Genomic DNA, 16,178 nt, shown 5'->3' with positions numbered 1-16,178 from the left:
CGAGTTTGTTATCAAGCTTGGATCTTATAAGAAGCAAGCGAAGCTTAGCTTGCTAGCAAGCACTAAAAGAAACAAAAAAATAAAATAAAAAAATAAATTACACAAGCAAAGCTTAGATAGAGTGATATTCGGTTTAGTTCGGCTCGTGCTAATGAATCATCTTGCGTAAAACGAATAAGAAATCATTCCAATAAATTCACACAAACACTTCAAAATACATCCTTCAACTTTGTAGTATGAACTTAAGATCAAAATATTCTCGCAATGCTCATAAAATTAATCCTTATTTCCAAGTCTACATAACTTGGTGGCCTATTTCCAAATAGTGGGCTGCGAAGGTGTGCAAAGAACTCCAATCTGTTGATTGTTCAATATGGAGAATTCAAAGTGTTTGCCACATCAATGACAAAGCGGTATTTAATATCAGCCTTGGCAACTCTTTCAAGGGCGGTGTTGACGTAATCCATCGGAATAACTTCGACGTCCGCTGTGATATTATGCTTTGCGGCAAAATCTATCATCTCTTGTGTTTCTTTCATTCCCCCAATTGCACTACCAGCAATAAGCTTCCTCCCTATCAGAGATTCATCAGATAATTTTTTTTCTTAGATATATATCGATATGGAGTTTGGATTAATTAGAAGAAAAAATTGTTAGCAAAACTAGCTTGGGGGAAAATAAAATGAACTTACCCAACATTAAGGGGAAAACTGGAAGTTCCGGAGGTTGTGCTGGAGCACCCACCAGAATTAGTTTTCCATTGGTCTTCAACATCTCAGTCAAGGACAAGAGAGGGTGAGGGGCCGAAACTGTATCGATGATACCGTCCATTGTACCCATGGCAGCCTAATTTCATGTAATTACATGTAAGTATGTAATAAACACAAATTTCGTACGACACATATATAAAGGACAAAACAAATATCTTGCTATGCAGTTTAACATGGTACGTTGTTGGACTCGAATTAAACACTGTTGATGAAAGTTTGCAGTTTTACAACCGGCTTAGTTGGTTTTGCTATCAAATCTCCAATTGACCAAAACAAAAGGTGAGTTCTGGTTACACGAAAAAAGTCAAATGTGTACCTGCAATTGCTCCTGGTCGTGACTAATCAGAAATTCATCAACACCAAGTTGCTCCATTGCTTCCTTCTTCTTATTCGGAGAAGTACTTATTACAGTCACCTTTGCTCCTACAGCTTTTGCAAACTTCACGGCCATATGACCAAGGCCACCAAGCCCTACAACCCCCAAGTGCTTACCAGCCTCCATGAGTCCAAAGTATCTCATCGGGCTGTACACTGTGATCCCGGCACAGAGCATGGGAGCAGTACCTTGCAACGGCAAGTTATCTGGGATTCGGACGGCAAAGTGTTGATCGACTACTAGTTTGTCAGAGTATCCACCAAAGGTTCTCGATCCGTCTTCTTGGTGTTTGTTGTAGGTCCATACAATTTTAGGGCAGTAATTTTCCAAGTCCTGTGTGCAGTTATCGCATGAGCGACATGAACCCACCATGCACCCAACTCCAGCTATGTCTCCTACTTGGAATCTTGTGACATTACTACCAACCTTTGTCACTTCCCCTACAATTTCATGCCTACAAAAAGTATGATAAAAATGAATATATTAACTAGCAGTAGCAGATCCCGGAAATATTATTTTTGGGATCAGTAAGAATAATGCCTGCAGCGCACAAATTTTATTGGACGGAATAACATGCAAATTAGCATTTCATCGAGCCTTGATAGGCCCGAGGCCATTACTGCACATTTGTCGATAGATGCCAACAACTTCCAAACGAGCTTGTCGACTAATATCAATAGCTTTTGAACGAGCATGCCAATAGAGACCAACTTATGCCAAGTAAGCCTATCGACAGATGCCATAGCAACACATAAAAGGCATGAGGCTAGTAGCTATCCTGCTCAATGTCTATAGAGGCAATTCGTCGAGCAGTTGGAGGGCAGCTTTCAAGAGCATCTCAAATTTTGAAAGAGAATATCAAAATTTCAAAAGAAAACTAACAAGTCCAAAAAAACATTAGTTTTAATGAAAAAAGACAAATAAAGGTATAGTGAACAGTATCAGGAAAAGGTAAAAATGTGGTTTTTCGTTAAAAGTGAAAAGTATCGGGAGTATTTCGTTAAAACTTCCAATTTTCAAAGGGCATCACCCAGCTCTTCTGTGGAGAATTACTGAGCAGAGGGTCACCTGACCTACCTTGGTCCAAGATGGATATCTTCCTGTTAACTAAAAAGTAACAAGTAATAAATTGATTGAGATAATAAATTAAGTGATAGACGTACGTACCCTGGGACAATGGGATAGATAGTCAGTCCCATTTCATCCTTAGCTAAGTGAAGGTCCGAGTGGCAAATGCCACAATAGAGTATCTTCATGCTGATATCATTACTACCAGTAGTTCTACAAGTAAAAATACACACACATACACAAACATGTTACCGATGAAACTTGTATCTGATACACCAATTAATGCTAGAGTAAGCCAAATATTTATGCTAGTAGAAATTGTAAAACTAACTCTAAAGTCGGCAACAATGAAAAAACTACGATATTATTTGATGAACAAATTTTGATGATCAGTGTATGGCCGACATGAATACCTCCTAATGAAGTGGAATGGAGAGAGAATTCCCGAGGAATCTTTAGCGGCCCATCCATAGGCTTTCACTGCTTGCTCTTCTGCAACTAATATTTCTTGAGGCATTGTGTGTTTAAGATAGTGTATCTGTGTAGAGAGCTAATTTCAAAGGTGATCAAGTGATCGAAAAATTTTGAAATCACCAAGAGTGTTTTCTGTTCAATTGCGTTGAGTTTGTGGGTTGTGGTGTCTTTATTCGGGGGTCTACATGTGTGTGTACATATATACACACATATTATATACAGTGTACGGTTGGTTGTGTTAACCTGCGATGAATACAAGAGTTAAGATACTCATATGAAATTGTCAGAGTTGGCAGTGACGTGTATTCAGGTTGGAGGACATTTTTTTATTTCTCACTACTCAACCGAAACCATAAGCTGACAGAGAAAAAGTGGAGGAGAGGCGAAGAAAACAAGTATATGTTTTTTTTTTGCCTTGCTTTTGGTTGTATACTAGGTACCAGAAATTTGAGGTGGGTGAAAGAATACAATGAATGGTGAAACATTTAATATATATATATATGTGGGGCGAAACTAGGAACTAATAGCAGACGGCAAAGCCGTCCATGGAATCAAGAGTGCGGAAATAAAATGCATAGAAACAGAGTAGCATTTCAATATAATAGATCAGAAAGAGCTGAGGCTGATTGAAACGGAATATATATCCATGGATGATCAACAATAACAAGAAAACATAAGATTAAGTTAAACATAAGTGATATATTCATGAAAATAATGAATTAAAATTAATGAGATGCAGATAGATTTTTAAAATAAGTTTTTATTAAAACTTACTGCAAATTACAAACTGATTTGCCTAATGGCAGATGATGATCATAAACAAGGCAGATGATGATCATAAACAAATTGTTCTTTGATAGATTTTTGGTATGTACAAATGTTCGACTATTTTAAATAATAATTTTAATGTAAAGTACTGACTGGTTTTTAGGATATACATGGCTCAAAACAACTCGAGCTTGCACCGATATCGGCTCCTATTTGGATTGTCGAAGCATTATTCATGAAAAAAAAAAAAAAACCCATGTTTATGTTCGGCTCGTTTATTCTATTATTAAAATGTGCTGACAAGTTGTGAATTTTCTTTCAAGAGTGAACAAGTTATACTAGAAAATAGCTCGAAATAACTCGAGTGTGTTATCAAGCTTGAATCTTATTAGAAGCAAGCCAAGCTTAGGCTTGATAGCAAGCACTAAAAAAATAGATAAATTACACAAGCAAAGCTTAAGTAGAGTGATACTGGTTTAGTTATGTTTGTGATGTGAATTTTCTAGCGTGAAACCAATAAGAAACCATTCCAATAAATTCACTCAAACACTGAAAAACATATATGCATTATTCATCTGTGATGTATGAACTTAAGATCAAAACATTCTAGCAATGTTCATAAAAAAAATCCTTATTTCCAATTGTACATAACTTGGTGGCCTATTTACAAACAGTGGGCCGCGAAGGTGCTAAGAACTCCGAGGATCTGTTGATTTATCAATATGGAGAATTCAAAGTGTTTGCCACATCAATGACAAAGCGGTACTTAACGTCAGCCTTGGAAACTCTTTCAAGGGCGGTGTTGACGTAATCCATCGGAATAACTTCCACGTCCGCTGTGATATTATGCTTTGCGGCAAAATCTATCATCTCGTGTCTCTTTTATCCCCCCAATTGTATTACCAGCAATAAGCTTCCTCCCTATCAGAGATTCATCAGATAACATTTCTCTTAGATATATATCGATATGGAGTTTGGACTAATTAGAAGAAAAAGAAAGGCTTATTTTTAGCTACACTCTTGAAACTCGATTTTGATCTCACTTTGCCCCTTAAAATTCAAAAGTCGTCATTTTATTCCATGAAACTCAAAATTCGCTCCACATTGCTTTAACTTTGTTAATTCCATACAAAAACCTTCAAATATGCTGATGTGGATTGAAAAATGCATATGTGAAATAAAAAGAAGCAAGCAAGATTCAAAGCAACCTGAGTGTGCATACGAAAGTTGCTTTGAACTTCTCCCTTTTACTACCTCTTTCTCTAAGATTGATTTGTTATCCATGGAATTGGAGTAAATTTCATTATATGAGTCTGATTTGGGTGCACAAAGCTAATCAAATATATTTTTTCCTAGATCTCTGCAAGCAACTCAAACACAGCAACCAGAAAAAATTTCAATCCTTCATTTCTTCTTTTAAACTTAATGTTTTTTTACTGTTGAATATTAACGCATATTGGAGATTTATAATCAAATTTATCTCCAATATGTGTTAACATTCAACAATTCATAGTGGAGAATACAAAATGCTGACTTTTGAGTTTCAGGGGGTAAAGTGGGATCAAAATCGAGTTCTAGGAGATAAAGTGAGACCAAATCGAGTTTCAGGGGGGCCTAACAAAAAATAAGCCTATGATATTACATTTTACCCATCACGTCAGCAACTTTAACGGCTATTTGACAAAAGAAACGGAAACATGGTAAAGTAGAACGAATTTTAAGTTTTAGAGAGTAAAGTAGTGATTTTTGAGTTACAGGGGAAGTGAGATCAAAATTGAGTTCCAGTGGCGTAGCTGAAAATAAGCCAAGAAAAAAATGATAGGAAAAAAATGTTTGCATGTGATCCAATATCCTAGTAGATAGCGTGTTGGGTTTCTACCCATGCGTCCCGGGTTTGAAACTCCCCCTCGCCCCCACCCTGCCCCCTCTAAGTTATTGTAATAGTTTTAAACTCTCCCACCTCTCCCTAATAATAGTAAAATTAAAAAATAGAAAAAAAGAAGAAAAAAATGTTAGCAAAACTAGTCTGGGGGGAAAGTAAAAGGAAAAATTAGTATCCGGTCCCTAGTTATTAATGCTCATTGAATGAGACCTTATTATATAGTTACATAATTATTTAAAGGGAACTTTAATGAAAAGCTCCTGGTACTGTTCAATTTAACAAAAAACCACATGTTTACACTAAAAAGTCAATCCTGGTAATATTCTATTTACCCTTTATTTTGTCCTTATCGTTAAAACTCGAAGTTTTCAAACCATTTTTATTAGTTTTCCTTTATTTAAAATAATGACTTTACACATCAGTTACATAATTATTTAAAATAAAAATTAGTAAGTGATTTAGGGTTTTATTACTCACACCTTTATTAAGCTCCTAATTAGTTTTTGATTCAAAACATTTCCAAGATAAAATAAAATAAAATTAGAATAAGTTTGTACTCATTAGGTTTAAGTAAGCGACCCACTCTACTCTATCATTCAATCGTGACAGCCTGCCTTTCTACAAAGATCCCAATCCCAAGAAAGAAAGGAAAGTAGGAATATTGGCTTGGTCCATCCCTTCGTGGAGCACAAACAAGATCTATAAGCAAATAGCATTGCTCCGTCAGGCTTTCGCCCATTGCGGAAAATTCCCCACTGCTGCCTCCCGTAGGAGTTTGTCCAAGAATAGGTTGTTCTATTATCGGTTGTTCGATCCTTTGTACTCTCTCCTATATAGTCAGTCAGTGGGACTCCCGGACCGCCTGGATCCCACGAGTGAATAGAAAGTTGGATCTACATTGGATCTCACCTGAATCGCCCCATCTATCCTCCTGAGTAGAAGTTTGGTTTCAAACCCCGGTTCGAACAGGAGAAGTACGCCATGCTAATGTGCCTTGGATGATAGTGGGAATTCCTTAACAACAACATTTTGTGTAAACATGAGGTTACGAAGTAAACGAAGTGAGGTGGAAGTGAAGCGAAGTGAAGTGGGCAATCTTTGCCACTGTTGAAACAAGTTGATAGGATCCCCTTTTTTACGTCCCCATGTCCCTCCCGTGTGGCGACGTGGGGGCGTAAAAAAGGAAAGAGAGGGATGGGGTTTCTCTCGCTTTTGGCATAGCGGGCCCCCAGCGGGAAGCCCGCACGGCGGGCTATTAGCTCAGTGGTAGAGCGCGCCCCTGATAATTGCGTCGTTGTGCCTGGGCTGTGAGGGGGCGCAAGAGTGCTCGATCAGTGAGCTATTACGCACTCTTTCAAGGGTGGCTGCTTTTATCAAAACCTTTTCAATTTTTTAATCTTAAATGTATCCATTCCTAAAATTTTTAATCTTTAATATACCAATTTGTTATATGTGTTAACAGAAATATGACTCTAAAACTACAAAGAATATGAGTGAAGTAGAAGAGTAGAAATGGTTCTCAGATTTCTTAGTAAAGTGAAGAAGTCTCACAAAAGCTTTCTTACATTCTATGGAAGACTAAGTGGCTATATGTACTAACAAGTCACAATCACAAATACAATATTACCCTCTAACCTCCTTACTCAATTACCATCTTATCCTTCTTAACAACCTCAACTCTGACTACCTTTCTTTTAACTAACTTTGGTTAATACTCCCCCCTCAAACATAGCTGGGGAAAGGCCCGAGCTATGGTTGGAAGATGTCCTGACCCTGTGATGAATCTGCACTACTCGCGGATGCCAACAGAGATTGAGAACTACGGAGCACCCTTGTCTTGACAGCACCCAGAGTAAGATGAAGGCAGTGTTTGACAAAGATTGGACTGTGAAGACCCTTAGTAAAAACATCTGCAACCTGCTCATCAGTTGGTATGTAATGTACAGAAATGTCACCTTTCTGGACTTTTTCCCGAACAAAATGGAAATCGGTATCCAAATGTTTGATCCGAGAATGGAATACTGGATTTGAGCACAGAGCCAAAGCAGAAAGATTATCACAATGAAGTTTAGGTGGGAGTGGAAGAAACTGATGCACATCTCTGAGTAGTGACCGTATCCAATATACATCAGAAGCACAGTGAGCTAAAGCTTTGTATTCAGCTTCGGTTGAACTTCGAGAAACAGTAGCTTGTTTCTTGGACTGCCATGAGACAGGATTCGATCCAAGAAACACAACAAAACCAGTAATAGACCTTCGTGTATTAATATCTGCTGCCCAATCAGAGTCAGAATATGCAACAATGGTAAAATCAGAGGATCTGGTATATGTTAAACCACAGTCCAAAGTGCCCTGCAGATATCGCAGGATGCGCTTCACCAGATGCATGTGCATATCTGTGGGATTAGCCATATACTGACACACAACATTAACAGAATGAGCAATATCAGGACAAGTGAAGGTAAGGTACTGAAGGGCTCCTACAATACTACGATAATGAGTAGGATCAGCTAAAGGAGTGCCTTCATGTACAAGTAACTGAGAATGAGGCTTAGATGGGGTTGATGTGGATTTACAAGTCTCCATCCCTGCTTTCTTGAGTAACTCCTTAGCATAATGTGACTGTGTGACCAGTAACGAACCATCAGCCTTATAGTGAATTTGTAATCCCAAGAAATATGTTAATCTGCCCATATCCTTTAATTCAAACACTTCAGCAAGTTCAGTGACAACAGATTGAATCTTAGATGAGGATGAGCCTGTGAGAATAATGTCATCAACATAGAGAAGAAGGAGAATAACATCCCCATCATCAACCTTCACAAACAAACTAGAGTCAAATAAAGCAGTGTGAAACCCAAGTGCAGGGAGAAAGCTTGTGAATTTGGAATTCCAGGCCCGTGGTGCCTGTTTGAGACCATACAAGGACTTAACCAATCTGCAAACATGATGTGGAGATGTAGGATCAACAAACCCCTGTGGCTGCTTCATATATACTTCCTCCTCAAGGTCACCATGAAGAAAAGCGTTCTTGACATCCAATTGCCTCAAATGCCAGTGAAAGTGTGCTGCCAAAGCAAGAATGACCCTGACTGTAGTATGCCTGACCACTGGACTGAATGTCTCAGAGTAGTCCAAGCCCTCATGTTGACTGAATCCTTGGGCCACCAATCGTGCTTTGTACCTTGAAATGGTGTCATCTGACTTCCTTTTGACTTTATACACCCATTTACTCCCAATAACTTCCCTATTTGATGGAAGAGGAACTAGTTTCCAAGTCCCTTGAGCCTTTAAAGCATCAAATTCCTCCTGCATTGCATGTTGCCATTGAGGAACAGTAGATGCAGCTCTAAAGTTTGTTGGTTCTTCAACTGTTCCAATGTGAGCAAGGAAAGAAAAACCACAGGAATCCATGGAAGTATTCAAGACCAAAGCAGAGTCCAGTTGCAGAGAAGACAATTCAGGAAAATGTGCAACAAAAGTAGAATAATCCTTTCTTTATATAGCCCCTGTTTTGAGTCTTGTTTGAATTCCAGTAGGGACAGTGGATACATCACCATTACTAGCCAAATCATTAGAAGGGGATAAAGGAAGAATTACCTGTAGTTGTGTAGGATCTAAGACAGGAAGCAAGGGAACTGTACTAGATGAAGGGGAAAGAGTAAGGTCTGGTTTGGTACTGAGGTGATTATGAAAAAAGCTGGTATCAAAAAAAGCTGGGAGCTGTTTTTGTGTTTGGTAAACATTCAGCTTCAGCTTTTTTTCACAGTTTTGGGTGAAAAAAAGCCAAAAACAAGAAGCTGCAAAACCTAGCTTTGAAAAATCGGCTTTTTTTCACATCTGTTTTACATAAAAGTTTACCAAACACTATAATACTGCTTTTTTTTTCAAAAACACTTTTACAAAAAAGTTTACCAAACACTCTACTGCTTTATTTCACAGCTGCTTATTCTCACAGCACAGCAGAAGCAACTTTTTTTCAAAGCACAGCAATACCAAACTAGCCCTAAGTGTTGATGCAGAAGGGATTTCAAATTCCTGTACTTCTGAGTCTTGATGCAAAGAACCAGATTCATGAGGAGAAACATTAGAAGATATAGTGTGCTCAACTGAATGGCTCATAGGCATAGGTGCAGGAATAACCACAGGCACAGATCGAAAATTGGTATTAGCAGACTGTACTTCAGGTTCTGACTTTGAAAGATTCAGGTAAGGAAACATAGTCTCATCAAATATCACATGTCTGGAGATGATAGACTTTCGATTTATTGGGTTATAACAAACCACCCCTTTGTATCCCATTGAATAGCCTAAAAAAACACACATTTCAGACCTTGACTGCAACTTGTGAGCATTATATGGCCTTAACCAAGGATATACAGCACAACCAAACACTTTCAAGGACTTAAGATCAGGATGTTTAGTATAAAGTCTATAATAAGGAGACTCCATAGAATTAGACTTGCATGGCATTCTATTGATAAGGAAAACAGAATGGGCACATGCAAAATACCAGAACTCAATTGGTAACTGAGCTGTGATCAGTAAAGTGATTGCAGTCTCTACAATGTGCCTATGCTTCCGTTTAACCAAACCATTCTGTTGGGGGGTATATGGACATGAGAGCAGGTGTTCTATCCCTTTTGTACCAAGAAAGGTTTTAAATGAATGACTGACATACTCTCCACCCCCATCTGACTGTATACATTTGATAGATAATCCAAACTGTGTATGAATGAAATTGTAAATGTTGACAAACACAGAAAAGAAATCTGATTTATTGCACAGTAGGAAAATCCAAGTGTACCGTGTGTATTCATCAAGAAAAGTTACATAGTATCTATATCCTTCTGAGGACTTTACAGGAGATGGTCCCCAAATGTCTGTATGAACCTTCTCAAAAGGAGAGGTACATTTATCAATCCTAGAAGAAAAGGGAAGTCTTGACATTTTACCCTTGACACACTGAGTACATATACTATTCTTAGCATCTACATCAACTGAAATACCAGACTGTTTCAACATCACAGCTATTACTTCATTTGTAGGATGACCCATTCTTTGATGCCAGAGACTGGATTTGACCATTTGTCCAAGAAAACCAGATGACTGCTGAACTGCAGAGTGCACTCCCTTTGAACTCTTGACCACAGGAATTTGAAATAATTGTCCTGGTCTACTCTTTCCTTGGTACAGAATTTCCCTTGTCTTCTTGTCCTGCACAAAGAACTCACAGTCATCACAGATGAACCAGCTATGGTTATCAGCACAAAGTTGTTGTACAGATAATAAACTTCTGGAAATAAGTGGAACATGCAACACATTATTAAGAACAAGATCACTAGATTTAGTTTTCAGAATTGTGGAACCAGTATTAGCAATAGATAACCCTGTGCCATTGCCAACAGTTATGGTTTCGGAACCTTGAAATGGTGTAACTTGACTGAGAGAATCAACATCTGCAGTGATGTGATGAGAAGCTCCAGAGTCAACTATCCAAGCATCATTAGGACTAAATTCTGTTGAATGTTGTGCAACCATAGCATTGAAAGAAGGAGGTGGTGGTTGGGCTTGATAAGCATAGTTACTTCTGTGATAACATTCAAGAGCAGAATGCCCCCTCTTGCCACATATCTGACACTCAACAATGAAACCTGGGGATGGCATAGTTGAATTCCTTCGAAAACAGTTCACTGCAGTATGGCCCCGTTTATTACATATCTGACATTCAACCACCACATTAGATTGAGTATCAGTGTTTCCGGACCACACATTAGACCCATTCTGTCTTGCAGTAGTAGCTGGAAACCCAGAAGAACTACCAGAGTTAAAAGATTTGCCTTTAGACCCACCAGTTGACTTGAAATTGTTATGACCTCTGTAGCTTGACCCATGGAACGACTTATGTCCAAACTGAGGCCGTGGACCAGTATTAGGACTCATAAAACCAAAACCATAAGATGGTGGATAAAACGCTGAAGGATCAGGAGGAAATGGTTGGGAAAAATGCTGAGGAAATGGCTGCAAGTATGGTTGTGATGCAGAAGGGACTGGTGGGGCAGTTCCAGGATAAAGAGACTGAGTTATAGTGCCCCCAGTAGTGGAAGGAATATGGCTATGCTCTGCAGAATGAGATGTGGAACCAGACCCAGAGGAAGATCCTACACCAGAAGAATGCATACTATGAACATACAAAGCTGACATATTTTGAGACAACAAGTTTATCTCACCCTCAATTTCCTTCTCAGCACCCAACAACTGTGCCCTGAATTCTTTTAAAGTAATAGAAGACTCCCTAGCCAATATCACAGTTCTTATAACAGAATACTCCTTAGGCAAACCTGCCAAGCCAGCAATTATAATGTCATTATCAGAAATTAACTCACCAGCTGCAGTCAATTGATCCCTAATATTCTTCAATCGCAACAGATATTTATCAACAGTATCTGTACCCTTTTGAATAGTATGCAACTCAGTTGTAAGATGATTCACCCTAGACTTAGAAACTGATGCATACCTATCCACCAGATTATTCCAAGCCTCAAATGCAGTTCTACACCCCAAAACATACTTCATAGCCTCATCTGTAAGAGTTGCCAGTAACAAGCTTAATAACGCCATATTCATCGACTCCCATTCAACATAACCCGATGTAACCTCAGCTGTTATCCCTGATTCTGTATTAACCACATACTTCGATGGACACCCTATTGAACCATCAAAATAGCCAAAAAGTTTATAGCCTTTAAGAACTGCCTGAAATTGAAACGCCCATTTGACAAAATTATCATCCCGTAACTTGATAGTTAACATTCCCAGTAAATTCTCGACTTTAAACGATGAAGACGCCATATCTAGACACCAATGCAGTAAGAATATCACACAACAAACAAATGCACACCAAGAAATACTCAAATCTTGATTTCTGAGGAGACTAACACTCCAAGATTCACAATGGCATAGGAGAATGATACTCCAAGATCCAGAAAAGCAAGAAGCTTTCTTCAACACAGACGTCAATTCTTAGAGAATGATACTCCAAGAAACACAGAAAGAATACATAGAAAGAATGATACTTCCTGAAAGCAACAGATCAAGAACGAAAACAAAACCAAACCCAGATCTCATACAAAACACACTGATCACGATTTCATAACATCCACATACTATTGCATTACGAACAGAAACAATGTCACCTGATACACAACGCAAAATCGCCAAAATCTGAAGCCTGTGCGATTCCAAACGCCAGAAACCCAGTCGTCTGACCTCTGATCGCCCAGAGCCCACAACGAATAACAGCGGAAGATTTCTTCAGGATCGGAAATGGCGACAAACCAAGACCGGCGATGATACAATGTTAACAGAAATATGACTCTAAAACTACAAAGAATATGAGTGAAGTAGAAGAGTAGAAATGGTTCTCAGATTTCTTAGTAAAGTGAAGAAGTCTCACAAAAGCTTTCTTACATTCTATGGAAGACTAAGTGGCTATATGTACTAACAAGTCACAATCACAAATACAATATTACCCTCTAACCTCCTTACTCAATTACCATCTTATCCTTCTTAACAACCTCAACTCTAACTACCTTTCTTTTAACTAACTTTGGTTAATAATATGTAATGTACCATTTTAAATATAAATTGTATCCATATTCTTTTACATAAAATCCATTCAATTGTTTTTTTCTAATCCATTTTTTAAATTTAGATTGGTACATTATTTTTCGTTGACTTGAGAATGTTTCCATGTCAAATTTAATCAAAGAAATTTACTACTGTTATTGAGCTTCATATCTATTAATATTCTTTTATGTGGTTTTGAAGAAAGTACCCATGTTTTTATATACTTATATATATTGTATGTATGGAAAATATAATTTATATATTAATATTTTGGATTAAGTACTTAAAACTTCCCAACTTTTTTGTGTCATTTCAAATTGGTCTCAACCTTTTTAAACATTCCAAATATGTATCCAACCTATTAAAAATGTTACATCCGCTAAGCACCAATTAATTTTTCAAACAAAGAATATTCAAAACCCACCAACTTGGGTATACGATGGTCAACATTAATATTAGTTGCATTAATATCTAAAATTTCAAACATGGATTATATAATATGGAACCCAATAATCTAAAATTATATTATAAGGGTAATCTCTTAACAAAGAACAAGGTCAATAATTCAGATAAGGTTTCAAGAAGCTTGTTTCTGCTCATGTGATTTCCTCATTTGTTAATTCTCAGCTCGTAAGGTTTCCAGTTCTTCTTGTGGGTGGTGAAGATGATGGTAGTTGCACCATGATAGTTCATACCATTTTAGCAACCTTCATGACCTTCTTCTCGATGTTGGGGACTTGAGTTGTAGGGTAGAGTTTGTGGTTTTGCGTTGGGTTCGGAGGTGATGGCATGATGGGGTGGTGGTGACCGTTAGGTGATGAAGTCTATGCTTTCATAACCTTCTATTATTTTGAAGACAAAGTAACCTAGTTAATTTAACAGATTTTTAACTAGGGCATAACGGGTGTAACTTTTTCAATAGATTGGGTACTTGTTTGGAATGTTTAAAAAGATTGATACCAATTTGGAATGACAATAAAAGGGTACTTAATCCCAATATTTTTATTCCCACAACTAAAATTTTCAAAGTTTAATTTAAAAATATAGTAACCTACATAAAAATACATTATTACATTAATGTCAGAACTTTGATACAAAACTGAAAACCAACAAGAATATTAGTTAAGGACCGCATCCAAAGTCTTACAAAATAAAATGAACTTACCCAATATTAAGGGGAAAACTGGAAGTTCAGGAGGTTGTACGATAAGACCCACCAAAATTAGTTTTCCATTGGTCTTCAACAACTCAATCAATGACGAGAGAGAGTGAGGGGCTGAAACTGTATCGATGATACCGTCCATTGAACCCATGTCAGCCTAATTTCATGTAATTACTTGTAAGTAATAAACACAAATTGGTACGACACATGTACAAAGGAAAAAAAGAATCTTGTCGTGCAGTTAAAGATGTTATGTTGTTGGACTTTAATTAAACACGGTTAATGAAAGTTCGGAGTTTTAAGTACCGCCTTAGTTGGTTTTACTATCAAACAAAAAAAAAAGGTGAATTCTGGTTAGATGAAAAAGGTCAAATGTACACCTGCAATTGCTCCTGGTCATGACTAATCAGAAATTCATCCACACCAAGGTGTTCCATGGCTTCCTTCTTCTTATTCGGAGAAGTACTTATTACAGTCATCTTTGCTCCTACAGCTTTTGCAAACTTCACGGCCATATGACCAAGGCCACCAAGCCCTACAACCCCCAAGTGTTTACCAGGTTCCATGAGTCCAAAGTATTTCATTGGGCTGTACACTGTGATCCCGGCACAGAGCATGGGAGCAGTACCTTGCAACGACAAGTTATCTGGGATTCGGACGGCAAATTGTTCATCGACTACTAGTTTGTCGGAGTATCCACCAAAGGTTCTCGAGCCGTCTTCATAGTGTTCATTGTAGGTCCATACAATTTTAGAGCAGTAATTTTCAAAGTCCTGTGTGCAGTTATCGCATGAGCGACATGAACCCACCATGCACCCAACTCCAGCTATGTTTCCTACTTTGAATTTTGTGACATTGCACCCAACCTTCGTCACTTCGCCTACAATCTCATGCCTAAACAAAGTAAATGCATACATTTACTAGTTAAGTAAAAAGTAATGAGTAATAAATTGATTAAGAAAATAAAATAAGTAACGGACCTACGTACCCTGGGACAATGGGATAGATAGTCATTCCAATTTCATTCTTAGCGAAGAGAAGATCTGAGTGGCAAATACCGCAATAGAGTATCTTCATGCTGATATCATTACTACCAGTAGTTCTGCAAGTAAAAACACACACACACACAAATGTGTTACCGGTGAACTTGTAATGATGTACTACTTAATGCTAGAGTCACCAAATTTTCCACCAAATATTATGCCAGTGCATATTGTCAAAAATGAACTCCAGAGTCGATGAAGTTAAAAACTACGATATTATTAGATGAACAAATTTGATCATCAGTGTAAAGTTGACATGAAAAAGTAAATCAAATACCTCCTAGTGAAGTGGAACGGAGAGAGAATTCCTGAGGAATCTCTAGCGGCCCATCCATAGGCTTTCCCTGCTTGCTCTTCTGCAACTGGTATTTCTTTAGACATTGTATATTTGTGTATTAGTGTATGAGCTAATTTGAAAAGTGATCGAGTGATCAAAAAAATTTGAAATCACAAGGAGTTTGTTCTGTTCAATTGCCTTCACTTTGTGGGTTGTGGTGTTTGTTGGGGGTCTACGTATACATAATTACATCTATACTATGTTCGTTGGGTCGTCTTTGTGATTTTTGGTGACCTTGTTGGGGGTCTACGTGTACATATATACTATATGGTTGGTTGGGTCGACTTGTTGGTTGTGGAGTCTTTGTTGGGGGTCTACGTATGCATGCATATTATATGGTTGGTCGGTTAACATTCAACGAATGCAAGAGTTAAGATATATGAAATTCTGTCATCAGTGACGTACATTCAGGTTGGTGGACATTTTTTTTCATTTCTCCCTCCTCAACGTAAAGACCATAAGTTGACAGAGACAGAGTAAATGAGAGACGAAGAAACAAGCCTTATAAATGTTTTTTTTTTCGTTGACAAAAAAAAAAAAAAAAAAACAGCAATTGTTTTTGGTGGCGTATTAGGTACCAGAAATTTGAGGTGGGTGAAAGAGAAACAATACAATGATGATGAAAATTTATATGTATATATATATATATATATATATATATATATATTA

At 37.7% G+C, this 16,178-nt stretch overlaps 1 protein-coding gene and 1 pseudogene across 2 annotated transcripts; both read right to left on the bottom strand.

The window, feature by feature from the left end:
- Window positions 1–166: 166 nt before the first annotated feature.
- On the bottom strand, window positions 167–2,879 carry LOC137721089 (putative mannitol dehydrogenase). Its single transcript, XM_068460205.2, has 5 exons — window positions 2,628–2,879; window positions 2,314–2,427; window positions 1,087–1,600; window positions 693–846; window positions 167–574 (listed from the first exon to the last, which is right to left on the bottom strand). The coding sequence occupies exons 1-5, from the start codon at window positions 2,729–2,731 to the stop codon at window positions 369–371; spliced, it is 1,092 nt and encodes a 363-aa protein (XP_068316306.1). The 5' UTR covers window positions 2,732–2,879; the 3' UTR covers window positions 167–368.
- A 1,085-nt stretch (window positions 2,880–3,964) lies between these two features.
- On the bottom strand, window positions 3,965–15,730 carry LOC137721001 (putative mannitol dehydrogenase; annotated as a pseudogene). Its single transcript, XR_015965246.1, has 5 exons — window positions 15,450–15,730; window positions 15,118–15,231; window positions 14,510–15,023; window positions 14,133–14,286; window positions 3,965–4,377 (listed from the first exon to the last, which is right to left on the bottom strand). The product of XR_015965246.1 is annotated as a putative mannitol dehydrogenase (transcript).
- Between the last annotated feature and the right edge of the window lie 448 nt (window positions 15,731–16,178).

The sequence above is a fragment of the Pyrus communis genome, chromosome 1, assembly GCF_041283825.1.
Source record: "Pyrus communis isolate YQ-2024b chromosome 1, ASM4128382v1, whole genome shotgun sequence".
NCBI classification, from domain to species: Eukaryota; Viridiplantae; Streptophyta; class Magnoliopsida; order Rosales; family Rosaceae; genus Pyrus; species Pyrus communis.
The sequence above is the reverse complement of the archived record's forward strand: the minus strand, read 5'-3'. Positions and strand labels throughout refer to the sequence as shown.

What these genes read in the sequence shown, in the direction of transcription:
- LOC137721089 (XM_068460205.2), bottom strand. Translation starts at nt 2,731, where the DNA reads ATGCCTCAAGAAATATTAGTTGCAGAAGAGCAAGCAGTGAAAGCCTAT. An exon ending in CCATTCCACTTCATTAGGAG is followed by an intron (nt 2,428 to 2,627) that starts GTATTCATGTCG and finishes TTTTACTTGTAG; the next exon opens with AACTACTGGTAGTAATGATA. An exon ending in AGTTTTCCCCTTAATGTTGG is followed by an intron (nt 575 to 692) that starts GTAAGTTCATTT and finishes AATCTCTGATAG; the next exon opens with GGAGGAAGCTTATTGCTGGT.